The 27,634-nt window shown below is 41.8% G+C and overlaps 1 protein-coding gene across 1 annotated transcript in view; it reads left to right on the top strand.

Moving 5' to 3' along the window:
- Positions 1–27,634, top strand: part of SCARA5 (scavenger receptor class A member 5) — a 121,130-nt gene that overhangs the window by 69,382 nt on the left and 24,114 nt on the right. The window contains exons 4-6 of the mRNA XM_032216433.1: positions 1,979–2,656; positions 11,546–11,626; positions 15,501–15,590. Of these exons, the coding sequence (XP_032072324.1) occupies positions 1,979–2,656; positions 11,546–11,626; positions 15,501–15,590 (849 nt within the window). The remainder of the gene's footprint in view (positions 1–1,978; positions 2,657–11,545; positions 11,627–15,500; positions 15,591–27,634) is intronic.

Below are 27,634 nucleotides of genomic sequence, written 5' to 3'. Positions count from 1 at the left end.
TGGCTCCAGAGGCTTTATAGAAGCCTGGGGAGGGCAAAAAGAACCTCCCCCACCCCCCTGGAGGCCCTCCGGAGGCTTCATGACTTCCGATTTGCTTGGAGGGTCATTTTGACTGCTCCGGAGGCTTCAGGGAAGCCTCCTGAAGGTCCCTGAAGTCTTCGGAGCTCTTAAAACGACCCTCCGAGCAAACTGGAAGTGACTTCCGCTTTGCTCGGAGGTCATTTTGACTGCTCTGGAGGCTTCAGAGAAGCCTCCTGAAGGTCCCTGAAGCCTCTGGAGGGTGTCTGGGGGGGCTGTTTTCATCCTCCCAGGCTCCTATAAAGACTCTGGAGCCTGGGGAGAGCAAAAAAAAGCATACAAAAATGGGGGGGAGCGCCTGTAGTGCACGCATACGCACTGGGAGGATTGCACATTGCATTATGGTGCAGCACAACCACACACAACCCCCCCTTGCACTCCCCCCACTTATTGCATGCGAGCCAAAAAGGTTCGCCATCACTGCCATATACTATTTCAGACAAGTAACTGTCCAGTCTATCCTTAAAAACCTCCAGTGATGAAGCAACCACAACTTCTGATGGCAAGCTGTTCCACTGGTTAATTGACCTCACTGTTAGAATGTTTCTCCTTAATTCCAGGTTGCTTCTCTCCTTGATTAGTTTCAATCCATTGCTTATTGTCTTGTTTTCTGGTGCTTTGTGGCAGCCCCTCAAATAACGAAATACTGCTATCATGTCACCCCTAGTCCTTCTTGCTAAAGTTTAATAAAACAGTACTAATACTTCATGTGATTTTGATTCTATGCCTCTGCTTATGCAAGAAAGGATTGTATTAGCTTTTTTGGCTGCTGCCGCATACTGCTGGCTCATGTTTAAGTGATCATCTACTAGGACCAGTGGTGGGTTTCGGCCAGTATGCCCTGATACGGGCGTACTGGTGGCAGCTGGGAGCAACGACCACTGTACCGGAACAGTGTTTTGGTGGGCCCACCTGCCCGCCCACCCATGTTCCTTACCTGTTTTTAAGCCAACTGGACTATTTGTGCATGCATGCGCAGCATACGGCGCCTGCGTGACTTCCGCTGAGCAGTTGGAGCATTGTAGGGTGGTGGGTGCACATGCCTGCGCAGATGCATGCCCGAGGTGGACGCATGGCCCCATAGCAGTGTACCAGTTGCAACGGTATCCAAGGTCCCTCTCAGTTACTGTTTTTGCTTAATCTGTATTTGTATCTTTGGTTTTCCTTCTCTAACTTTAAAATCTTGCTTTTCTCCACATTAAATATCATTTTGTTGGATAGAGCCTATTGTTCAAGTCTAATATCCATCTGGATCCCGAGCTTGTCTTCTGGGGTGTTGTCTATTCCAGCTGCAAATTTCCCCTTCTATTCCTTTATCTAAGTCATTTATTAAGATAGTTGGCCTAAGATGGAAACTGGTAGTACTCCACTGCTACATATAGTACATATATATAGTACCCTTAAGGAATACTTGTTGAATACGATCTGTCAGCCAGTGACAAATCCACCTGATGGTGATTATGTCTATCCCATATTTTTCTAGCTTATCAAGAATTCGGTTGTGGTCTACTTCATTGAATGTCCTATTTAAATCTAAGTATATTACAGTATACCCACAGCATTTCTAGCATAATAATTATTAAAATCTACATTAACCTTAGCTTTATCATACTACAAATGTCCATGCTACCCAGATCTTGGATTGTGTCCTTCAGACTACAAAAGCTAAGAAAGTGCTCCAAAGAGAACTATCACTGATTGTATGTGAAGTATGAACCATGAAATCTCTTAAATAAGTGATTTTAGAAATCAAGGTAGTTTGAAGGAACCTTCTTCCATTTTTATTAAAAAGTCCTGGAAATGAATCTGATGATTGTGAAAATACACTTCAAATTGTTTCTGTCATTTCTAAAATGTTTAGCTTTGTTCTTATCTCTAATTTCTGCTATCTCTTTTCTAGTTTCTAGACCTCAGAGATCTCCTGAAGACCTGAAAATGCTAATGGGAAATGTGAACCAGTTAAATGAAAGTTTTCAGAATCTTCAGTTGAAAACAGGGAAGCAGTTACCCTTCAAAGGAGACTTCCTGGACCAAATTTGGAGCCTGCAGGACATGCTCCAGAATCATTCTGACTCTTTGCTAATATTGAGCCGCTCACTTCAGAAGTTGGAAGGGGCACTCAGGAGCCTGCAAACCCAGGCAACTCAGGCAGATCAAGTCCTTTCTGGCCTACGGGATAGCCTGAGCCAGCAAAATGACCTGGCACAAATGGAAATCTACAAGCTTGCTGTAGAGGGAAATAGTAGCAGTTTGCTTCTGAGGCACCACGAGGACTTACTCTCTAAACTGGCATCTCAAGTGGAGAGCTTGAATGACCAACTGACAGAGGTAGGTGGGCATGTGGGTAGCATGAACCGGACTCTGTCTTATGACGTGGGAATCCACCACACCCGTATCCAGGACCTGCAAGTCCTTATCAGCAATGCCTCAGAAGATGCTCGGCAGATGCGCTTTGTCCACATCGCCATGGAACAGCAGCTCAAGCATGAGCTGGCCATTCTGAACAATGTGACTGAGGATCTGAGGCTCAAGGATTGGGAGCATTCCATTGCTTTGAGGGATATCTCAGTGATACGAGGTAAGGAGTGCAGCAAATGTAATTGCCTCTTGGGTTCAGGTCTAATTCAGTGTTATCAAATTGAAGGCACTTCATGACTAAATACCTATGAGACCATCTTCTCTGGATTGAATCTGCCTGCCCGGTGAGATCAGGAAGAATGGGCTTCCTGAGGAACTCTTATTTGAAGAGATGTCATCTATAGGGATCATGAGGGTTAGTCTTCTCAGTGATGGCTCCCTCCTTTGGAACAGATATTCCTCATTATTTTTCCTCTTCGAGTTGAATGGGCTTCTGAAGGGCCATGACAACTTTGCTTTTTAGGAATGCCTTTGGAAATGTGGCAGTTTAGCCTGCTCCCTTTGATTGGTGCTATCATGATACAATGGTGGTGTTTATGTGTTGGATGTCTTTTAACCCTATTGTGGCCTTCTGTCAGCTCATTTGACTCCTGTGAGAACTTATTACCCTGTTTCCCCAAAAATAACACCTCCCAGGATAATAAGCCCAATCGGGATTTTGAGCACATGCATTAGCATGATCCCTCCCCCCAAAATAAACCCTCCCCCAAAATATTGCAACACAGCAGCAACCACGCTCGCCGCCTCCTGCACCTCAAAAATAATAAGACCTCCCCCAAAATAAGCCCAAGTGCTTATTTCAGGGGTCAAAAGAAAATAAGACCCTGCCTTATTTTGGGGAAACATGGTAACTATATACATATGTAACTTAGAACATAGCAGTAAAGCTACATGCAATGCATTGAGCTAATCTTTGTACATTATACATGAGCCATGGTGATGTACTGATTAGAATGCAGTATTGCAGGGTAACTCTGCCGATTGCCAGGATTTCGATTCTGACTGGCTCAAGGTTGACTCAGCTTTCTATCATTCCGAGGTTAGTAAAATGAGGACCCAGATTGTTGGGGGTAATATCCTGACTCTGTAAACTGCTCAGAGAGTGCTTTAAAGCACTAGGGAGAAGTATATAAGTCTAAGCGCTATTACAATTGCTATTGCTCCAGCAATATTATACATTTTTATAATAAAATACATTTTGACCATTCCAAGTTAATCATGGACCGTATTATAGAGGTTTAAATATATTGTCCTACCAGAGCTAATGAAGTCTCATTCCCTGCGTGATACATGCACTATTAATTAACTTAATCTGGAATCATATCCCTCCCCCCCCCCCCCGAGATCCATATGGCTTTCCCCTGATTACATTCTAGCCATTCTCCCCTGTTTGGGGAGGGAAATTAAAATATAACCCCTGTTATTTGCATTTTCTTTGGTTGTATATTGTTTCTGGGACTATTTGTGATTCTTTTTATGCCTTTAATTTTAAGGCTTCTAGTGTTATTGGTAGTTGGGCTACCTATACATTATATAAATTAATCAATAAATATCTTGTAACTATGGAAGCAAAATTTCCTAAAATCTGGGACAAGGGAAATAGGAACACTGAATGTGTGAGGACAAAAAGCATTGCTTTTAATTCTTATTTGGATTTGTGACATCATTGGGTAGCTAACAAGTAGCTATGTGGTGCCTTCAAGAAAATATATTCAGATTAAATGTATTGTTCTCACTCATTTCTGGTTGTGACATTATTATGTGACAAAGAGATTCCCCCCCGCTCCATATTGCCTATATGATCTGAACACAGAAATTCTGCTCCAGTCTACATGAAACATTAAAGAGAGAAATGCTTCCTTTTCAACTAGCTTCATGCTCACGGTGACTTTGCCACCTAGTGGTGACACCACATGTGTTTGGCCTTTTCTTCTAGAACAAAATGTAATTATGGATATTTGACAAAATAGTTCTAGTATTGTTGTTGTGGTCCATGGATTCAGATGCTGATCAAATTCTAAATTAAGCTATGCTTGAAATACCAGCAATTTGATTGAACAGTTAAAGCAATCAAAAGCTTGGTTTGTTATGAATCTGTAATACATTTTCCCCTCACTTTCTTCCCAGCAGCCAATGTTGCATAATATGATTTTGACCAAGGAATTGACTTTGGGGTTTGAATTGGCATTAATTTCTTAGGGATGGATAGATCATTCCGTCAGCTTCACACACGATCATTCATTCTGTCTCTCTCATATTTGTAGGGCTATTTCCAGATGGTGTCAATTTCACACATGTTACCCATAAATCCGTTTAATTTAATATCCAGACTACTATGCAATATTTTTAAATGCACAAAAATACACAAATATACATCAAAATGGCTTTTCTGTCACAGCTTGTTTTTATAAATGTATTTCACCCAAATCATTCACATATGGATTATTTTTTCTTTAAATATGGCTTTAAAAACCCTTTTGGTAAAATTTTGAAGGTGAGAACTGCACCTAGAAAAGCACAGAATTGGAAGAAAAATTACATTCCAAATTTCACATTAGTACAGGAGCTAAGGAACAAGTAACTTAATCATTAGTTATAAAGAATTAAAATTTTCAAGCATTCTTAAAATCACCTGTGCAGCTTCCCATATATTTTTCACTCTCTTAGTATGTATGTTAGCTTAAATATTTAGAATCCCTAACCAACTTCGCTGTTGTCTATGATTCCTGGTGGATACTACATTGTGAAAAACCATTCTATTTTACCAATTCCCATTCATATTTTTTAACTGAATGTATACAGGAGATAATGGATACTTTAAAGATACCACACATATGGGTAGTAAACAGCTGTTGAGTCCTGTTTATTTTCTTGCTTTGTTTGCTTTTGAGCAAGTTACCTTTTCAGCCATCTCATTGAAATTGACAGTTTTTATGTTTCCCAAGAAAGTTTCTGTCTCTCAAAACACAAAGGTAGAACCTTAAATTTTCCTCTCTGACTGTCTCTGTCAATCAATCAATCAATCAATCAATCAATCACTCAATCAATCAAACAAGCAGCAAGTTGGGAAATTGAATTTATATAATGTAAATAGCACAAGACAAAAACTGTTAATCCTTTTCCCTCACACCAAAACTCTAATCCAAATTGCACATCCTGTGCTTTTGGGTTTTTTTTTAACCCAAGCATTTAACAGATGGCTGTGTATAAATTGGTTTATAGCAAGAGTGGCCAACTGGAGTCCTAGCGCTCTATGTGGCTATAATTTCCTTTTTAGCAGCCTTTGGCTGGTAAGGCAATTACCAAACAGTAATGGCATGGGTTTTTTCATTATTTTGATATGGAAAGAACCCCAAACTATGGTGCATGATGAACAGTGTTGTAAAAAGAATGGATGAAGCTACCATAGATCAATCTAGATGTTAAGACGAGGTGGCTAGAATGCAATATTGCAAGCTAACTCTGCCCACAGCCAGGAGTTACCAATCTTGACCAGCTCAAGGTTAATACAGCCTTCTATCCTTCCAAGGTCGGTAAAATGAGGAGCCAGATTGTTGTGGGCAATATTCTGACTCTGTAAACCACTCAAAGAGGGCTTTAAAGCACAATGGAGCGATATATATGTCTAAGTATTATTGGTTATTGCTATCTAATGATTGTTCTGGACCTTGGAACACTCCTACATTGTGACTCTATTTTTAGTGGAAAACAATTCCATCATAAAATTTCCCCATTTGCTAGCTTCCTATTTCAAAGAGGAGTAGGTTTCAGAAAGATGAATTCAGTAGAGGTGCAGAGAGCTGGCTATCATTTTAAATGCACTAAATGTATAATGTCTCACAATAGTCGCTCACTTCTTCTCACCTTGCAGATGGTTTACAGCAGGGGTGTCAAACTCAATTTCATTAAGGGCTACATCAGGGTTGAGTTTGACCTCGGGGGCATGGGGCATGGCCAGGGTGGGCGTGGCATCTCAACATCACTTGTGTCAGGGGCACCTGTGGTGGCCCAAGAGCTTTGCCAGTGAAAATGGAGCTTGACCCTCCTGAGCTCCACTTTTGCTGGCAGAGGGTTGCAGAGCTTGGGGAGGGGCACACGCAGCCCTCCTGAGCTGTTTCTGCTGGCAAAGACACTGTGGGCTGGTCCTTTGCTGTTTCCAGGGCCAGATCTAAAGACCCTGCAGGCCGGATCTGACCCACAGACCTTCAGTTTGACACCCCTGTTTTACAGGATTATGGTAAAGCACTGTACTTGGAGTTGCCTATGAATATGATTTAGAAACTACAATTAAATAGTGGGTCAGACAATTTGACAGAATGACACCTATTCTTTGAGAGCTGCATTGGTTTCCAGTAAGTTTCTAGGTACCTATCAATGTGTTAGACATTACCTATATAGGTACTTCTCAACTTACAACCATTCTTTTAATGACTGATTGAAAGTATGACAGGTCTGAAAAAAGTGACTTATGACTGATCCTTGCATTTATGGCTGTCGTAGCATCCCTGAGGTCACATGATCAAAGTTTGAATGCTTGGCAACTGGCATATATTTATGACAGTTGTAGTGTCCCAGGGTCACATGATTGCCACTTGCAACCTTCTCACCCAGCTTCCAATAAGCAAAATCAATGGTCTAAGATGGACTTGCTTAACACAGAAAAAAAGGTCATAAAATGGATGCAATTCACTCAAGGACCTCATTGCTTAGCAGTAAAGGGTCTGGTCCTTTACAGCCCTTTAGGGTTCAGATTTACAGTTCTTGTAGCAATCTGCTCGAGCCTCAGTGGTGCAGTGGTCAGAATGCAGTATTGCAGGCCACTTCTGCTGACTCTTGGTTGACTGCAATTTGGCAGTTCAAATCTCACCAGGCTCAAGGTTGACTCAGCCTTCCATCCTTCTGAGGTGGGTAAAATGAGGACCCAGATTGTTGGGGGCCATAGGCTGATTCTGTAAATCAAACTCTGTGTTATTGCTATTGCTCTGAGTGGAATTTTCCCATTTTGTGCACTCTGATTGGGAGAATGTGCTTCTGATTTCACCTTCCCAGATGGTGTGGAAGCATAAGGTGACCAGATTTTCAGATTGGAAAAGAGGGACGCCCTTGACCGGGGGGGGGGGGGGGCTTTATTAAAAAAAAATTTTTTTGTCAAAAGGTCACCCCAGGACACTGAAACCAGCATAAATACGAATCTGTTGCCAAACAAAATTTTGATCACGTGACCATGAGGATGCTGCAACGGTCGCTAAGTGTGAAAAATGGTCGCAACGGTCGCTAAGTGTGAAAAATGGTCATCAGTCACTTTTTTCAATGCCATTGTATCTTCCTGATTATTAAAAGTGCAAATTCACTCAGTGTCAATCATGACTCCTGAGTCCATTTCAAAGCATTGTGCATAGAAATTTTAAAAATGGCTTGTTTCAATTTATTTTGGATAGAATCTTTTTTTAAATAGTCTAAGACAATTTAAAAAAAGAATCAACACAGAATACCACTATTTTAAAAAATCATATGCACAATAAATAACATATTATTTTAAAATACATTAAAAAAATAAAAGAAAAAACCCAGCTCACTTAACAGCAGGCAGGCAGAGTCAGCAGATCTTCGTAGCAATGGATGGAAGCACACAGGGAGCCTATATATACGCAACTGCAGTAACAATGGCAATGATGAAGGATTGGATTGAGTTAAAGAATAAAAGAATTCTGATCTTAGAAGGCCATGACCTGCAGGCAGGCTGGCATAATTTCTTATGGAATGAATGACAAACATAAAACGCACAAATACTTTCAAAATCATTTAATTAGAACTTTACTGCAACAATGGCTCAAAATAAAAAAAATCCACTATGTGAAAACCCCAAATTGACTATCACCAACAGAAAGAACGACACACCCAAATTTTACAGATTGGAACAAAATTCTAAGATACAGAGATCTAATTGACAGACAGGGAAATTTAAAAACAATTGAAGAATTGGCAGATCAGAATATGAAAGGTGATTGGCTAACCTACCTCCAAATTAAAACTAAATACAATAAAGACACTAAAATATATGGTATTGAAACAGAACCACACGAATTGAATAATATTATTCAAAGTCTGGACAGAAAGATGATAGGGAAAATATACAAATTCCTCTTGAAGTATCAAATGGAAGAGGAAATTGGAAACTGTAAAAGAACCAATGATAAAATGGGCACAGAACTTTGGCTATAACATTGAACTAGACAAATGGGAAAAATTTTGGGGAATAAATTTAAGAATGACACTATCAATCCCATACAAGGAAAACCTTGTTCTTTCAATCCTTCCAATATTTTTTCCTTCATTCCCTTGTCTGTTTCAATATTAAGTACATTTCTTCCTTTCTTCCTATAATTTTTTTCCATTTTCTTCCTTATATTCTTTTCCATTTCAACATTGTCTTCCTTTTTTTCTTCCTTCCTTCCTATACGTCTTTCCATTTTCTTCCTTATATTATCTTTTCTGTTTCAACAGTCTTTGTTTCTTCCTTCCTTCCCTCCTTCCTTCCCTTCCTTCCTATACTTCTTCTTTCATTCATTATATTTTCTTTTCCATTTCAATATTAAGTGTAATTCTTTGTTCCTCCTTCCTTCTTTCAATCCTTCCAATACTTTTTCCTTCATTCTCTTTTCCTTCAATATTAAGTGCAATTCCTTCCTTCCTTCCTTCCTTCCTTCCTTCCTTCCTTCCTTCCTTCCTTCCTTCCTTCCTTCCTTCCTAAGTTATTTCCATTTTCTTCCTTATATAATATTTTCTGTTTCAACATAAAGTGCCTTCCTTCCTTCCCTCCCTCCCATCCCTTTCTTTATGTTTTCTTCATGCTTTCTTTTCTTTTTCCTCTGCTCTTTTTAAACCCCCCCTTCTTCTCCTGCTCTACATTTAGGTTGGATTAGTTTGTACAACTGTCATCAAACTTCTGAAGTAAAAATAAATAAATAAATCATATTTAAGAAGAAGAAGAAAAAGGAAGACGTTTTTAGTTAAGTCAAACGTTTTAATAAAAGTTTCATCTTTTAAGATTCGTCCAACACATCCAATTGTAACCTTAACAGTAAAGAAGCTGCTAAAGGTTCAACCAGTCTGAGAACCATTGAAAAGACAACAGTGCAGCAAAATCCAAAAGACACAACTTCCTCACGACCTCACCGCCATTGCTTTGGTACCAAATCTTTGAGGAAGGGGCTCCAGAAAGGAGGAGGAGGAGGAGCAGGAGGAGGAGGAGGAGGGGAAGGGAACCAAAGAGACGCTCTCGGAGGCGGCGATCCCATTGATGAAGAGGCAGGAGGAGAGGTGGGCGCAGCGGCTGCCGCCCGCAGAGAACTTCCACGCACTTCAGGGGCTTCTGTCGGGCGGCGGGAGCCCCGGAAGCGAGAGGACGTTCTCTGCGGGCGGCTGCCAGCGCCCCCACCCTCTCCTCCTGCCGCGGCGAGCGGAAAATTCTCTGATTAGATTAGATTACTCACCAACAAGCGCAGCTGCAACCCCAAAAGACGAAAGGAAAATGGAGACTCGCGCAGGCGTCCTCAGGCTAAGGAGTCCAGCCAATCAGTGAGCTGGTTGGGATGGAAAATTTTCCATCCCAGCCAGCTCACTGATTGGCTGGAGTCCTGGCCAATTAAATCAGTGAGCGGCAGGCTGGGCTGGCTTAAATTTGTAGGTAGCAGATAGAACAGAACGATGAGCCAGCCCAGCAAGCTAGCAGCTGATGGGCGGGAGCTGCGAGCGCCAAAAAAAGCGTGCTTTTTAAAAAAGCGTGCGGGATGCGGGAAAATGCATTAAAAAGCGGGGGTGTCCCGCCAAAAGCAGGACGTCTGGTCACCTTATGGAAGCAGGAACACAGAGATAAGACTTTTCCATGGCTGTCATAACTCTTTGGAATTAAGGAGGATGTAAAATCCCTCTCCTTTGCCACTGGTGACAAGAGTGATAGTGCTATATACTGTATGGTCTCAGAAGGCTGGTGTCAATATTTTACACTGATTATGTTCTATAGATTAATGATGTTATGGTTTTATATTGGTTTTTCTTTTCATGTTTTTATTACTTTGACCACTTAAATGGTGGCAGAAAACAAATGCTATAAAAAGTCATGGAGTAAAATGATTGGCCCTTGTCAGTCAGGTGACTAGTACTGCATGCTTCATGGTCCTATTGGACTACACGCAGTGGTTCCCAAACTTGGCAACTTTAAGACTTGTGGACTTCAACTCCCAGAATTCTCCAGCTAGCTCTTCTGGCTGGAGAACTCTGGGAGTTGAAGTCCACAAGTCTTAAAGTTGCCAAGTTTGGGAACCACTGGACTACAGAGATCACTTGACAGATTTGATCGGCTGTTCTTGGATTTTCTTACTCTCTTCTTGTTTCCCGGAATGACTAAAACCTGCACCTTAACCCTCCCCTGCCCCAGGCTGCTAAATATATAATTCTAAATATATGATTCTGACCCCCTTAAACCAGGGGTGGGGAACGATGGCCCTTTTATGACTTGTGGACTTCAATTCCATGCTGGCTCAGGAATTCTGAGAGTTGATGTCCACAAGTCATAAAGGGGCCATCGTCCCCCACTCTGCCTTAATCCAAGTGTTGTTTTAGCCTCCTAAAATATGACATCCTCTTCAGTGTATATTTATTTATTCCACAGGCTAAAATTCAAGAGGTCTAAAAAAGGATCACAGGGGCTAGGGATGGGAATGTAGACCAAATCATCAGGGAGAGGTCAAGTTATAAAAAGAAAGAGCAGGAGCTTAGTTATTAAATGAGAAGAGAGCTTTGGGGCTAAAGCTTGATAGAATATTGGAGAAATGGATTAACATTGGACAGGAAACTAAGCAGTTGCTCCAGATGGCCGAACCATTAAGATAATGCATATGATAAGAGGCTCTGATACTCAGCTGGTAGGACCTTCAGTTGAGGTTCATTCATGAGTCTAATTGCTCCTGAGAATCCCAAATACAGTTGATGGTTTCTTTGCTAAACTTTGACAGTTATAACATACCCCAATGCTTTTTTCACATTCTAGGGCCACCAGGACAAAAAGGGGATCAAGGCAATGAAGGAATGGAAGGCGAACCTGGCAGACCTGGTTTGCCTGGACTGCAAGGTAGTGTGTTATTATTCAAAGTGCTTGTGTGAATCCTATGCTGTTACTGAGCAACTATAGCAGAGACCCAGTGTAGAGGTTACACAAAGGTTACGTACAGGCACGAGCAGCAAACTGCCATGCACCTTAGTAACCAATTACCTCAACTATCTATGAGCTTCACCAGGCACTACCAGGATCTATTGAGTGATGTGAGATTCTACCCTGGGTGGGATGTTCTTAGAGATTGACAAGGAGAATGTGCCTGTTACAATCCGGTTGCTATATGCTTTGCTTGTAAAAACTGTATAAAAAGAATAAAGCCTCCGAAGGGAGGGAGGCATTTTGGAATGAACCCTGCGATGTCGGATCTCTGAATCCATCAACCCAGAAAGCCCAACCTGTCTCAGTCCTTGTGATTGCCTCCAGGACACCCTAAAAGGAAAAAAAAAACCTCCCTAAGCATTGTCTGCTAAAAGAGGATAATAAGAATAACATTATCCAACAAGAGGATAATAAGATGACTGGAAAGATTCCTTTTTGCTAAAGATCCCGGGACCTTCTGTTATTCCAGGTAGACTTCATAGGGTTCAATGGACAGAGAGTCTGGTCTGATTAAAAAGCTGAGCAAAATAATAAAGGTGCAGGTAAAGATTCCCCTGGCATCAGTGGTGGGTTTCAAAATTTTTTAGAACCTCTTCTGTAGGTGTGGCCTGCTTTGTGGGAGTGGCTTGCTGGCTACGTGACTGGGTGGGAGTGGCTTGCCAGCCATGTGCCCGAATGGGAGTGGCTTGGCCATCATGTGACTGGGCAGGCATGGCCAACTTGTAAAATGTGGTGAAACTTACTTAACAACGCTCTTGCTTAGCAACCAAAATGTTGGCTCAGAAACTCTGGGATTTGAAGGACGCAAGTCTTAAAGCTGTCAAGTTACAAGACCCTTGCACCCCTAACCCTTTAGAAAAAAACCCCTCAGGGGTGTTCAAACTTGACAGCTTGTGGACTTTAACTCCCAGAATTCCTCCTCCAGTCATGTTGGCTCAGGAACTCTGGCATTGAAGCATGCAAGTCTTAAAGCTGTCAAGTTACAAGAACCTTGAACCCCTAACCCTTTAGAAAAAAACCCCAGGGGTGTTCAAACTTGACAGCTTTAAGACTTGTGGACTTCAACTCCCAAAATTCCTCCTCTCGCTCTTCATCTTGATGATGTCCGGATGGGCAGGGGGAGGGACCTGGAACCGGTTCTAAACAGCACTGTAGATTTGTGGAACCTCTTCTATAGAAGAGGTTAGAACTGGCAGGAACCCACCACTGCCTCGCATGTATGTGCTAGTTGTTCCCGACTCTAGGGGGCAAACGCTGAAGGTGCACAGAGTGCTGTTACCTTCCCACCTTCCCAAGTGGTTCCTATTTTTCTACTTGCATTTTTACATGCTTTTGAACTGCTAGGTTGGTAGAAGCTGGGACAAGTAATGGGAGCTCACTCAGTTACACATCACTAGGGATTGAAACTTACCTTTCTGATCAAAAAATAGATGGCATTAAAATTTGAGTTTAAAAAAAAACTGCTGTTATAGAATTGTAATAGCATGTATCATGTATTATACACATTTGCTCTTGAAGCAAATTTTTCTCTCTGCTCCCTGCTTTAATTTGATTATATGCAATTCCTCTTGATTGCATGCAATTCCTCTTCGTGTTTTTATTTTAGCAAACAATAGACATTTCAAAGATTATTGTGGCATTTATGGACCATCCTCAGTTTATATTGGCACTGGATCATTAGCAACTAGCTCTTAGATGCATTTCAACTGCAGTAAGAGGGAAGTGAGAGAGATGTTTAGTGCTTGCAGGAGAAGTGGAATTAGGAGGGTTTATTTTGTGGGTTCTTAGTCAGTCTCTGAAGGTTTCAAGAACCACTTCTCCCCTCTTTCAAAACCAATGTTTGTAAAGGGAAATTAAATCAAATCCCTGAAAGAGATTTGCAAGCTAAATAGAAGCTTGTTATATAGGTTGTTAGAGCTTCTGGCCAAAGAACCAGGCCATTATTAACTGCTCACAATTGGCTTAAATTTCTGCCCCAGCAGAATTAAAACTGAAAGGTTGTGGAGAATCTGTTGCCGAGATATAAGGGAGCAGTGCTTTCACCATGTTCAGCCACTGTTTTAAAGCAGAGACTGTCCAGGATCCCTCTTACCTGGGAGTCCTAAGGAGGATTTATCCAGTTCTTCTGGTAAATCCCTTTGTTGAAAGAAAATTAAATTCAGAAATACTTACTCCTGCACTTCTTGAGAATTCCTTTTTATCATCAAGATCAGAGGTGGTATTCAGCCGGTTCTCTCTGGTTTGGGTGAACTAGTAGCGGCGGCTACGGGAGGCTCCGCCCCCCCTGCCCCGATGTAATGCACAACATTCCGCACATGTGCAGAAGGCGGTGCACATGCACAGATGAGTAGACCACCTGCTGCCAATTACCTCCCACAGACCCATTAGATCTCACAGGGTTGGTCTCCTCCAGGTGCCATCTACCAGCCAATGCCACCTGGCTATTACCCGGGGGAGGGCCTTCTCTGTGGCAGCTCCGGCCCTCTGGAATGAACTCCCCGCAGGGATTCGTACCCTCACCTCCCTCCAGGCCTTCCGAAAAGCCGTCAAAACCTAGCTTTGTCGGCAGGCCTGGGGGTGATGAGTTCCCTCCCCTCTCGACATGTATGGTTGTGCGACTGTTGCCTACTTTTATTATGTGTATTTTGTCTTTTATGTTTAAACCCCGTTTTTTTCCCCTTTGAATTGTTCGCCGCCCTGAGTCCTCCCGGAGAAGGGCGGCATACAAATAATAAAATACCAATACCAAAAGTAGGAAGGGTAAGTGAATCCCACCGCTGATCAAGATGATCTGGAAGCAGCCAAAAACCAGAAGAAACTATGTTGTAAAAAAGACAACTCAATATTGTGATGGCTTAACAGAATAACAGAGTTGGAAGGGACATTGGAAGTCTTCTAGTCCAACCTCCTCTTCAAGCAGAAGATCCTATAGCAATTCAGATGAATGGTTGCCCTGTCTCTTCTTAAAAATCTTCAATAATGAAGCACCCACAACTTCTGAAGGCAAGCCATTCCATTGATTAATTATTCCAATTTAATTATCAGCTTAAACATCTTTCCTGGACACACAAACTTGGTACCTGAACTTTCCTGAACACACAAAAGTGGTGCCCCAAAGTTAACACATAGACACATACAAAAGGGAGGAAGATCTGTTCACTCAGCAAAGATAAGGACATTTCCACCAGAGTTGCATCTCTACCAGAATAAACATTTTAAAGGGCAAATTCACACACCACACAAAGAAGCGCGCGCGCGCGCGCACACACACACACACACACACACACACACATATATAACCAACCTCAGGATAAATACTACCAACTTGTGGTTTGCTTGTGCTGCCCAGCCCTCACCTTCTAAGTACTTGATAGGCTGGTGGTAAATCAGCACTCCTGTTGACTGATGAGGGTTTGGCTTCCCGGCTTCAATCATTTCCTTGGCTGTTTTTGTGCCTTCTCATCCAACAATCTCAGTAGCTGCAAAATGGAATGTCTGCCCTTGCCTTGTTCATTGCAGTGTGAGGCTATCAATGAGTTTGGGTCTCCATGCAGGGGATTCGGTAGATTACATTGGAATTATTTCCCACCTCCAACTATAATTCCTAACCAAGCTTATTTAGTGCAATTAGTAGTTCCACAATTACAGTAGGAGAGCTACATGGCATCCAGGCTGGTCTGCTAGTTTTTATTATTCTTTGTAAACCATTATGCATGCATTTTTTTTTAAAAAAGCAAACTCTAGGAATGTCTGAGACTTGCTTGTTTTTTTTTTTTCATCTTGTATGTAGGGTATCCTGGTGAAAGAGGACAACGAGGGCCAAAAGGGGACAAAGGAGATATTGGCCAACGTGGGCTACCTGGCTTCCGGGGAATACCAGGTATTGTATTTGCTGTTTATTGATGTTCTGATAACAAAACTGGATACAAAACCACCATAATCCACCAAAATAAGCATTTGTTCAAATTTCATAATTGGTCTTCCCTGCAAAACTCTAGGTGAAGAAAGCTGTTGATTTCTGATTCAGATGAAACCTATGCCTGCAGTCCTTTTAATATTTTTGTAGCCTAAACTATTGCCTATGTTGAAAATCCTGAAGTGAATGACTATTATAAAAACATTCACATTTGGAATTTGAATTCCAATTTGCATTTGGAATTTGATGTTCAAATCTGGCAGCGAATTCAACTCCCAGCTGTACTCTTGTGAGGGCTTTGATTACTTAAATTAGTGTGTCCTGTCCAAAAATATTACATTTGATTCCATGTTAGAAATTAGGAACAACATAGTTTGCTATATTATTGGAAGCTAAGTATTAAATGCTACACAAAAATGTTCACATACAGCAAGCATATCCCAGTGTCATGACCTTAATCTACAGAGAAGTGGGGATGGGCAAGCTCTGCTTACAATAATACAATAATACAATACAATAGCAGAGTTGGAAGGGACCTTGGAGGTCTTCTAGTCCACCCCCCTGCCTAGGCAGGTAATCCTATACCGTTTCAGACAAATGGCTATTCAACATCTTCTTAAAGACTTCCAGTGTTCATTCACAACTTCTGGAGGCAAGCTGTTCCTCTGATTAATTGTTCTAACTGTCAGGAAATTTCTCCTCAGTTCTAAGTTGCTTTTCTCCTTGATGAGTTTTCACCCATTGCTTCTTGTTCTACCCTCAGGTGCCCTGGAGAATAGTTTGACTTCCACTTCTTTGTGGCAACCCCTAAGATATTGGAACACTGCTATCATGTCTCCCCTAGTCCTTCTTTCTCTTAAACTAGACAAACCCAGTTCCTGCAACTGTTCTTCATATGTTTTAGTCTCCAATCCCCTAATCATCTTTGTTGATCTTCTCTGCACTCTTTCTAGAGTCTCTACATCTTTTCTACGCCGTGGTGACCAAAACTGACAAGCGTACAAGTGATTGCTGCTTCTTATCTCATAGTGCATACATATACGTACATAGGAACTGCATCTTTACAAATATCTTACAGCTAGAATGTAGATTCAGAATAAAAGTATCTTCCTGAAGCTCAGCTATTTTATATCTCAACTGCTAGAAGAATTTGTCCTTCACCTTCTTATGGATTAAATTTCAGGTTTTTTTTCTGATATTCTATTGATGTATTCTGTAAATAATAATGTATAGACACAAATATTACAGCTTCTCTACCATTCCTGCTGAAGTTTCATACAAATCCCCCACCATCTCAGAAATCTTTCCTTCTTACTAGTTAGGCTTCATTTTGATCTAGCAAAGTCTAATCTGACTGCATAAACAGAGGGATAGAATCAAGAACACGTCACGTGTTAATGCCACTTTATAATGCCTTGGTAAGGCCATACTGGAATACAGCACCCAGCTTTGGTCACCACAATGTAAAAAGATGGGGAGACTCTAGAAAGAATGCAGAGAAGAGCAACAAAGATGATTAGGGGACTGGAGGCTAAAAAATATGAAGAATGGTTGCAGGAACTGTGAATGTTTAGTTTAATGAAATGAAGGACTGGGGGAGACATGATAGCAGTGTTCCAATATCTCAGGGAATGAAGAAGTGGGAGTCAAGCTATTCTCCAAATCACCCGAAGGCAGGACAAGAAGCAATGGGTGGAAACTAATCAAGGAGAGAAGCAACTTAGGAGAAATTTCCTGACAGTTAGAACAATTAATCAATGGAACAGCTTGCCTCCAGAAGTTGTGAATGGTCCAACACTGAAAGTTTTTAAGAAGATGTTGGATAACCATTTGTCTGAAGTGGTGTAGGGTTTTCTGCCTAAGCAGGGGGTTGGACTAGAAGACCTCCAGGGTCCCTTCCAACTCTGCTATTCTATTCTATTCTATTCTATTCTATTCTATTCTATTCTATTCTATTCTATTCTATTCTATTCTATTCTATTCTATTCTGTCCATTTTCTGGTTGCCATGATGCAAAACCTTGGAGATAAAACTAGGAGAATATTTATTTAACTATTGGTATACTACCTTTATTATTTTTTTATAAATAACTCAAGGTGGTGAACATATCCAACATCCTTCCTCTTTCTATTTTCCTCACAACAACAACCCTGTGAGGTGAGTTGGGCTGAGAGAGAGTGACTGGCCTCAGATCAGCTTCATTGCTAAGATGGAACTTGAACTCACAATCAGCCACTTTCTAGCCTGGTGCCTTAACCACTAGGCCAAATGGGAAAACAGGCAACGTTTCTTAACATTTCTGACTGGCAATCAAGGGGTTGTGCTTTTTTATTCAAGTAAGTGGTTTTTTGTTGCTCTGGTTAAGTTCATGGTTTTCACATCCTTCTTGGGGGGGGGGGGGATCACTCCCCCTTGCTTACCCCTCTCCTCTCTCCATTGGTGATTGCCAGCAAGCAACTTGATAGGCGACTTGTGCAAAAACATAAGATCAGAGTCAATTTTCTTTTGATATGAGCCAAGCAATTCCCTTTTCACAGTCAATTAAATGCATATTTTGGGGTTTCTCTCTCTCTTTTTTTCCTGAGCCCAAGTGGGTGGCTTGGTCCACAAAGCACTTTAGAGGTTTCAGTGGTGTTGAAGGCCAGATCCTTTAAAAATGTAAGAAACATCTTGCTGGATCAGACCAAAATGGCTCCACCCTGTTCAACTTTATGCTTTCAACATCAACCTGTCAGAAGCTTCTGGGGGGAAAAAATCACAGGCTGGGCAGAGTTAAAGTCTCTGATTTACTTGGAGGCTCCCAGTCCTACTCTTTTAAGCTAAATCATGGCTCTCTTGTAGCACTTTAAAACAGCAGGAGGAGAAGAAAAGGTAAGATCGATCATCTTTCTACCCTCCCCTCTACCTTTTAAGCACTTCATTAAGGTGATGGCAACACAGCTTCCTTGCTCCTCTTTTGCTTACAGCATCTGGAATCCCATAAAATGCAACCTGGGTATGGCAAGCTGACAAATGGGGGGGGGGGGAATGGAAGAATGAACAAATGAGCAGAAGGAAAACAGTTTGAGAGGGCATTTTTTAAGATTTTTAAGACGGCATGCTAGCAATGAACTCCTAAGCTAGAGAAAAGAAAGACCATCTGGCTTGGCTCAGTTCCCAGGATGCAAGTCTGAATTCCCTGCATAAAAATTTCCTGATAGGCCCCGATTACGGCTATTAGGTACATAAAACAGCTGAACCTATTCATTATATATGTGGGGATAGGGCCAAATCAAACCACATGTTTAAAAACAAAACCAGCCATTAAAATTCAACTCCTTATCCGCACAATCTCTTTCTGTGCTGATAAGAAATTGAATTTCAAGGGCTGGTTTTGTTGGAAGATAAAGCCAACGAGGGAGATTTGTTTGTAGTCCGAGCTGGACTTGCAAGTGCTGGATTTAACACATTCAACTTTGTTGAAACTTCTAAAACGAAAGCTTCAAGCATTCTTGAGCCAAGTGTTTGTTGGCTCAAGAATGCTGGGAGTGCCCTCACTTGGAAAAAAAAGAGAGAACTTAAAAGGAATCCTACAGTTGGTTTAGGCCAAAGGTGCACCTAATCAAGTATTCTGTTTCCCATATAGCCAACCAAATGACTGTGCGAAGATCCTAGGCCGGTTTGGGAGGTGGGGGCAAGGTTCTCTCCTGCTGTTCCTCCCTGGCCATTAATATACTGAAGCAGGGAAATAGCCCCATCATCACGATGGGTAGCATTTGATTGTGCTCTCCTCTTCCTCTATGAGTTTTGTATAATCCTCTTTCAGAGTTCAGAGCTATATGAATTAGCATTTCCAAATGCCTCTTTGGATGACCTCTTGAGTCTAGCATTACAAGAAAAAGAAACAAAAATTATCCTATCCACTTACTGTACTTCACACCTTGCATCAATTTGCACACATCTGTGCAAATAACATTTTGCCTGTTATGGTATTATCTTCTACAGTGTTATAAAAGAGCCACAAAGATGATTAGGGGACTGGAAACTAAAACTTATGAAGAAGGGTTGGTGGAATTGGATATGTTCTAGTTTAATGAAAAGAAGGACTAGGGAAGACATGATAGCAGTGTTCCAATATCGCAGGAGATGCCACAAAAAAGAGGGGGTCAATCCATCCTCCAAAGCACCTGAAGGCAGGATAAGAAGCAATGGATGGAAACTTATCAAGGAGAGAAGCAGAAAAATTCCTGACTGATAGAACAATTAAGTGCAATAACTTGCCTCCAGAAGTTGTGAATGCTCCAACACTGGAACCTTTTCCGAAAACATTGGACAACTATTTGTCTGAAATGGTATAGGGCTTCCTGCCTAAGCAGGGGGTTAGACTAGAAGACCACCAAGGTCCCTTCCTATTCTGTTATGTTATCCTGTTACGTATTGTTCTTCCTTATTTTCTAAATATTTTTTTCTAAAATCTACATTTTTTCCCCATAGAGAAACTAATCAACCCTGTAATCATTTTGAGTTGATTCCACCCCCCCCCTTTACTGAAATAAACATATTTTTGCAACTCTGCTCACTGTTTACCATCAAGAACAAGGGAGAAAAATTGCACAGCTGTTCTTTCTTGGCATAGGATTCCTCAAAATTACTGCTTCCAACCACATGGTCCATTGAATCCAGTATCATCCAATTTGCTTGGCAGCTGTTCCTACAGATCTTTGGAGATCTAATATGTTGCTGAAGATTAGCTTTGAATTTTTGTATAATAAAGAAATGCAAGTGCTGGGCCCTTATTTATACCCTACTTCATTGTTTAAAAACAGCTGTTTAATAAATAGCAATAGCAATAGCACTTAGACATATATACCGCTTTACAGTGCTTTACAGCCCTCTCTAAGCAGTTTATAGAGTCAACATATTGCCCCCAACAATTTGGGTCCTCATTTTACCCACCTGGGAAGGATGGAAGGCTGAGTCAACCTTGAGCCTGGTGAGATTTGAACTGCAAAATAGCAGTCAGCCAGCAGTCAGTAGAAGTAGCCTGCAGTACTGCATTCTAACCACTGCATTCTAACTACCATCAATAAAATCTTCAAATATATAAGATGATTTTACATCTGTTGAAAATAAGCAAGAAAGGCAAATGCTTCCCTTAAAAAGTTGAAGTTGCCATGCGTAATATCCCTGTGAGCACTGACTTCATCTGGACCTGAATCTGCTAGTATAATTCCTCTTTGTGGAATAATGCCCTGAGAATAAATCATAAAAGCCATAAAACTGAATAGGGATATTTAGAGTTCAAGTCCAATTCTGAACTGCATAGGAATCCCAATTAAAACATTCCAGATGGATGTTTGCAGTAGCACAGGTCTGTTATTCCATTTTCTGGGATGATGCTCATTAATCTGTGACTCTGTGTAACTTCCTTTCAAATTCTTGGAGAATGTCATCAGGTCTTCTGTCTAGTTTTCTCAAGGCAAAACATTTCACATTCCTGCAACCTCACTCCATGAGTCTACATTTTTGATGCTCTGGGCATCTTCATTGCTGTTCCCTAAATATGTTTCATTGTACTTAACTTGCACCAAAAACATAAGGCAAAGTCAGAAATATCTACAAAAGCAAAAGAATCTTGTTCTTGGCATTGTTCCTGTCATATCAGCAGTTCTGCATTTCACCCATCACTTTATCCAGTCTGCAACATCATTGGAGCAAATGCCTATAGCTTCCATGTCTTAGAATAAAATTCTCTATTCCAATCTATAGAAGCTACTTTCAGCGTTCCAAGTATCATGTAGACTTAAATCAGTGTCCAAGGCAAAATGATCCTTAAAGTTCCAATTTAATAAATCAGACATCTTAGCACATCTGTGAAAACCCAATTCTGGAAGTTACATCGGATTCCCACCCAGTTGAAAGTTCATGATCTTGTCCCCACACCCACAAATCCATCACATGGTCCAATCTTCTTCTTCCACACTGGCATCTCCACCCAGCTGGTTCCAGTCATATGTAGAGGTGCAGAGACAAAAGATGACCTTGGGTTTCTAGAAAAGAATGACAACAACACATTCCACAATTCTACTCCTTTCTATTTCCTCCTCCCAACTACTATGCTAATGAAACAGCATAATGAAATAAGAGAGAGTGTGGCAGGCCAAAGATCCTAAAAGGGATATAACTGCAGGCCTGACAGCTACTATATTTGGAAGTGAAGCAAGAAAGCTCTTTGAATTAAAAAATAAAGTACAAAAGTCAACTGTAGGGGGGCATGCAGATTGAATAAGTGGAGTGGTGCAGTGGCCTAGAGGTGGAGCTCTCACAATCAGGAGGTTGTGAGTTCAATCCTAGATAGAGGCAGATATTTCTCTCTCTGGGCACAATGAGAATATATCTGCCGAACGAAACTCCACATTGGCGACAGGAAGGGCATCTGGCCCTTAAACACTCTGCTAGCTCCATTCAGTTGTCCAGACTCCACCCTGCAAGGGATTATGGGGTTCTTAAAAGAAGAAGAAGAAGATGATGATAATGCAGATTGAATAAGTGCTTCTCAGCAGCCAGAAAAGTCCTTTTAATTTCCCTTCTCCCAGACACGATTTTATAGTCCCATTATAGCATTATGTAGCTTATTTTTAGAGAATTCCAGGAGGAGAATATATATATATATATATATATATATCTCCTGAACTTTATTGGTAATTTGGGAAACATGATCAATTTGGTTTTTATGTTATTTATTATTATAAAATAAGAATATTAGCAAATATACTCACTTCCTATGAAGGTACTTTAGATAGGTTTTCCTGAGTATTTTATATACTCAGCAATGCTATTGGTGGGGAAAAAAAACCAATTACTTTTAAAGACCTGGGTGACTAAGAATCTTCATAGACATTTACTTTTAGAGAGGATATCCTTGGAAAAATAGTTGTCGCTAGCCAATGACTTTTTTTAATGCCATTTTGATTGTTCTCAATTTGTCTTCAGGGGATAGAAAGAGAGATAAAAGTTTTGGGAAATGAAAGGACCCTGCAGACTTCTGGCTCCTCTGCCAATGCAAACAGACACGGGTAACACCCCAAGGCCAAGATAAACTTTAATAGTAAGAAGGGAATCCAGCTGGGTTGTTCGTAACACTTTTCCCAGACCCAGGAATGTCAAGCTGGGCAAATGGAGACAGGGGTTCAAAGAAGATCTTATCTTTTGCTATTAAACCCAGATTTCAGATTCACGGTATTTACTAGATCTGTGTGTGTGTGTTGTGTGTTTTAAATCACACATGTTGCTATTTAACTTGTTTAAATGTTTTTTTTTTAATGGAAGTACAGAGCTAAATGTTGGCTTTGCTGCATGTGACTGTTAATGGATTTTCACTGCTGCTGTTGCTTCTCTCTGTTTCCTGGAGTTGGGCCAGAGGTGGGTTGCTGTGGGTACGGCCCAGTATGGCCGTACTGGTAGTGGCCAGGAGCAGCTGAGAGTGTACCGGTACAGTGGCTCGTTTGGCTCGCCCGCGCTCTATAGCTGTTTTTATGGCAACCAGCAAAGTCCGCACATGTGCACAGAGTGTGGTAGCTGCACGAGCCCCAACAAGCAGCTGGTTGTCGCAGGGGCAGTGGATTTCACATGAGTGAGCAGTGCATGTCAGTCATGTGCACAGTGCACATCCGGCGCTTGCATGAACAGATCGCCATCAGCGTACCGGTAGCGACAGTAGGAGCAACCTACCAGTAGGTTGCTCTGCAAACCTTTTTTTTTTTTTTTGCAGAAAATATATCTGCGGGCAACTGTGAAGCTTGTATAGAATAAGAAATAATGCTGGAGAGAAAGGAAGGCTTTTCTGTGGCAAAATTATTCCACTTCATATGTATAAAAAGACAGCTTTGGAGCCAATAGTACACTGATTGCTCGTTTTATTCTCTCTCTCTCTCTCTCTCTCTCTCTCTCTCTCTCTCTCTCTCCCTCCCTCCCTCCCTCCCTCCCTCCCTCCCTCCCTTTCTCCCCCCTCTCTGTCTGTCTGTCTGTCTGTCTGTCTGTCTGTCTGTCTGTCTGTCTGTCTGTCTATCTATCTATCTATCTATCTATCTATCTATCTATCTATCTATCTATCTATCTATCTATCTATCTATCTATCGGTCTTTTTATATTCGAGACTTTTCCCGTGTAAGATTGAGATTGTCTTGGCAACGTTTCAATGAGGTCTCACTCACCATCTTCAGGCTGGGTTTTGGGCTTAAAGTGTGATCGGAGCTGCCGTATTTCTATAAATCTGTTTAGAAAGACGGCAGCTCTGATCACACTTTAAGCCCAAAATCCAGCCTGAAGATGGAGAGTGAGACCTCGTTGAAACATTGCCAAGACAATCTCATTCGGAAAAGACCCGAATACAACAAGACCAGCATACCTACACCCATGAAAATCTACGAACACACACACACACACACACACACACACACACACACACACACACACACAAATATAATATATGCCCAAATATGGGAGGGAGCATACTGCTTCCCTTTTCTGTCTATCGGCTCACTCTGGGAGCCATCCAGGCAGATGTTGCCTTCTTACATTTGTGTTGCATTTGTGCTGATAAATAAATAAAGGGAGACTAGTGGCTAGCTGATGAGAGCTAAATAGCTTGAAATAGATCTATACTAGTCTCCCTTTATTTATTTATCAGCACAAATGCAACATATACATATACACTTACATACATACACACATACACACATACATACATATATACATAGACGTCTGTGTGTGTGTGTGTGCGCGCACGTGTGAGATTGAGAGTATCTTGGTGACGTTTTGACGAGGTCCCACTCGCGATCTTCAGGCTGGTGCCTTCAGCTTCGTGTTTGTGTGAGCAAAACGCGATCGGAGCTGCCAACTTTCTATAAATACTGGTGTGTGTGGAGTGCTGGCTTTGTTGCTGTAAGCGGATTGGTTGGCTGTGTTGTAACATCTTGATTAGTTGATCGAGTTGATGTTTGCAGATTAGTCGGCTGTTATGTAACATCCTGTGTGGCTGAGGTACTGGCTGTGTGCCTATTGTTCTTTTGTGTTGTAACGACCTGGGTAATGGGCTGTGTGATGACATCCTGAGCTCTATTGTAGTGATATCCTGAGTCCTGTGCTGCAACCTCCTGGGGGGTTGGCTGCGTTGTAACATCCTGAGCCTTTGTGTTGTAACCTCCTGAGTTCTGTGATGTAATGTCACTACAATAGAGCTCAGGATGTCATCACACAGCCCATTACCCAGGCTCACCAGATCCTATGAGATCTGCTTACCAGATCCTATGAGAAACTTGAAGAGCCACCATCTTATGTGACCTCACATTCCTAAGACGGCAGCTCTGACCACGCTTTAAGCCCAAAACCCAGCCTGAAGATGGTGAGTGAGACCTCGCCGAAACGTTGCCAAGACAATCTCAAACTTACACGGGAAAAGACCCGAATACAGCATACCTACACCCGTGAAAATCTACGAATATAAATAGCTAGATAGATGATAGATAGATGTATACATACATACATACATACATACATACATACATACATACAGAGAGAGAGAGAGAGAGAGAGAGAGAGAGAGAGAGAGAGAGAGAGAGAGAGAGAGAGAGAATGTACACACTATACATATTGAATTCTGTTCATTCTGTTTACCTTTAGCAAAGCATATTTATTGACTGTGTAATGCTGCAGACTGGACAACTGGGATGTAAAAGATATCTCAGCACACAAAAGGGAAGAGGCACTGGAAGCATTTCAAAAGGGAGCCTCCCTAGTTTTCTGGAGAATAAAAGGAGAGGAGGGGGAAAAATTGATGGAACTTACAACAAAATTAGTGTTAGAACTTATGGTTGTGCATCTACTGTATGTCTGAATTACTGAATCTCAAAGGGCCAACAGAGTAAAAATAAACCTGTTCATAGCATCTAGAATGAACGCTTCAGGTCCAAAATAATAAGTACTTTATATGTTCCACTATGAGATCTGCATTTCTGAGCTGTCTACTCTAATGATAGAAAAAAGGAGAAGAAAAGAAATAATCTCTACAATCTGTAGGAAGCAGACCGCAAGAAAAAACTGAAGTGCATAAATCTCCCAACCAGGGAATACAGGGTCGAGATTAAGATAGAAAACTGAGAGCTGCTTATTTGCTAACTTTATCCCTACAAACAGTAGAATAGAATAAAAATGGTAAAGAATTGACACTTCAAAGTGGTGTCTCCAATACAAACATGCTTGGTTTCTAGTTATCATGGCTTGGATTTTGTATATTTAATACAGAGGGTTATTTTTAAAGCAAAAAATCAAGTTTTTTCCTAGACACTTTAGAACTATGATGGCAAACCTATGGCACACGTGCCACAAGTGGCACACCCAGGGCCCTCTCTGCGGGCATGCGAGCCATCACCCCAGCTCAGCTCCACCGCACATGCGCGCATGCCTCCCACTGGCCAGATAATTTTCGGGTGTCTGTGTGCAAACACATGGGGGCATGCATGTGCGAGTGGCACACTGGGTGCATGTGCGAATGGCGCACTGCGTGCATGGGGATGGGGGGGCAGCCCCCTGCGGCACCTTTTTTGTTTCCAGGAGGCTGCAGGGAGGCCTACTAAGTGTAAAACGGGGCGAAGGGGGTTATGCGTGCATGCACAGAGTGGTGGGGGGAGCGCAGGGGGCACAAATGCATGCACAGGGGAAAGGGGCATGTGTAGGGGGGGGGGTCACTCGTGCATTGTATTATGGGTTCTGGCGTGCACCCTTGCTTTCGGCACATGACAACAAAAAGGTTACCCATCACTGCTTTAGGAGATGCAGAAACTGAAGGGTGGATTTTTTTGCCTCCCTTCAAACCTTCTTTTGGTTCTTTGCCAGTTCTGTATTAAACTGTACAATCTGATCTTGTCATAAACCCCATCTGGTCAATTTCATAATGCTTGAGTTAGTTCCCCCAGGCACTAGAAAATGGCTAGGTTTCAGCCTCTGTGCTTCTCTCAATAGTGTGTATCTTCACTTATTCAACGTCCCATGAATAAAATAATATAACTGTTATTTGCATTATGCCCAGCCATGATCTATCTTAAAAGCAGATTGGTGAAAACAACGGTCTCCAGCATTTGAAGGGAAAATAATGCTTTAAAAAGGGGATTTTTTTGCTTAAAAAAATAAAATGGAAAGTTGATATGCTGTGCTATAAAAATGCTGATTGGTCTCTAAACCACGGATGCCATAGGCATTCTTAGAAAATAGAAATAATGCTGGGATGCAGCCAGTGGTGGGTTGCCAATATTTTTACAACTGGTTCGGGTGTGCTCCCGCACTTGCTCGTGCATACACACGACGCTTCTGCGCATGTGCAGAAGCATCCGGGTGGGTGTGGGGAGCCTACTACAGGCTTGCCTGATCCAGGCCAAACCAGCAGCAACCCACCTCTGGATGCAGCCCACCTGTTGAAAAACATTAAACCACATAGAGAACTGGGATTGTGGGAGACAAAATCTGAGAGCAATTTTCACACATTTTCCTTCCAATAATAGGATCTTTTTTGAATGGTCGTGACTTTTGTGAGATTGTCCATGATATGCAAATCATTCAAGTAGGCTCATATATAGGCAACCCATGTGCCTACTCTAGTCCTTTTCTATACTCATCTAAAGGGGTCCAGCATAGCATATAGCAGTGATGGCGATCCTTTTCGGCCCCGCAAACCCAAAGACCAGTTGGGCAGTGCGCATGCACATGCCGGCCACCTGGTCTTCTGGTTTCCAGCATGCACATGTGCACTGGCCAGCTAGTCTTTGTGCGCACCAGAGCTCTGGAAACCCAAAGATCAGGTAGCCGATGCACATGGCAGTGCACGGCCATCTGGTCTCTGGGTTTCTGGGGCTCCGGCACATGTGAAAATCAGTTTGCTGGCCATGCATATGTATGCGGGAAACCAGAAGAGCATCCGGCTACGGCCCCCGTGCCCACAGAGAGGGCTTTGTGTGCCACCTCTGGCACGTGTGCCA

The sequence above is a fragment of the Thamnophis elegans genome, chromosome 4, assembly GCF_009769535.1.
Source record: "Thamnophis elegans isolate rThaEle1 chromosome 4, rThaEle1.pri, whole genome shotgun sequence".
NCBI classification, from domain to species: Eukaryota; Metazoa; Chordata; class Lepidosauria; order Squamata; family Colubridae; genus Thamnophis; species Thamnophis elegans.
The sequence above is the reverse complement of the archived record's forward strand: the minus strand, read 5'-3'. Positions and strand labels throughout refer to the sequence as shown.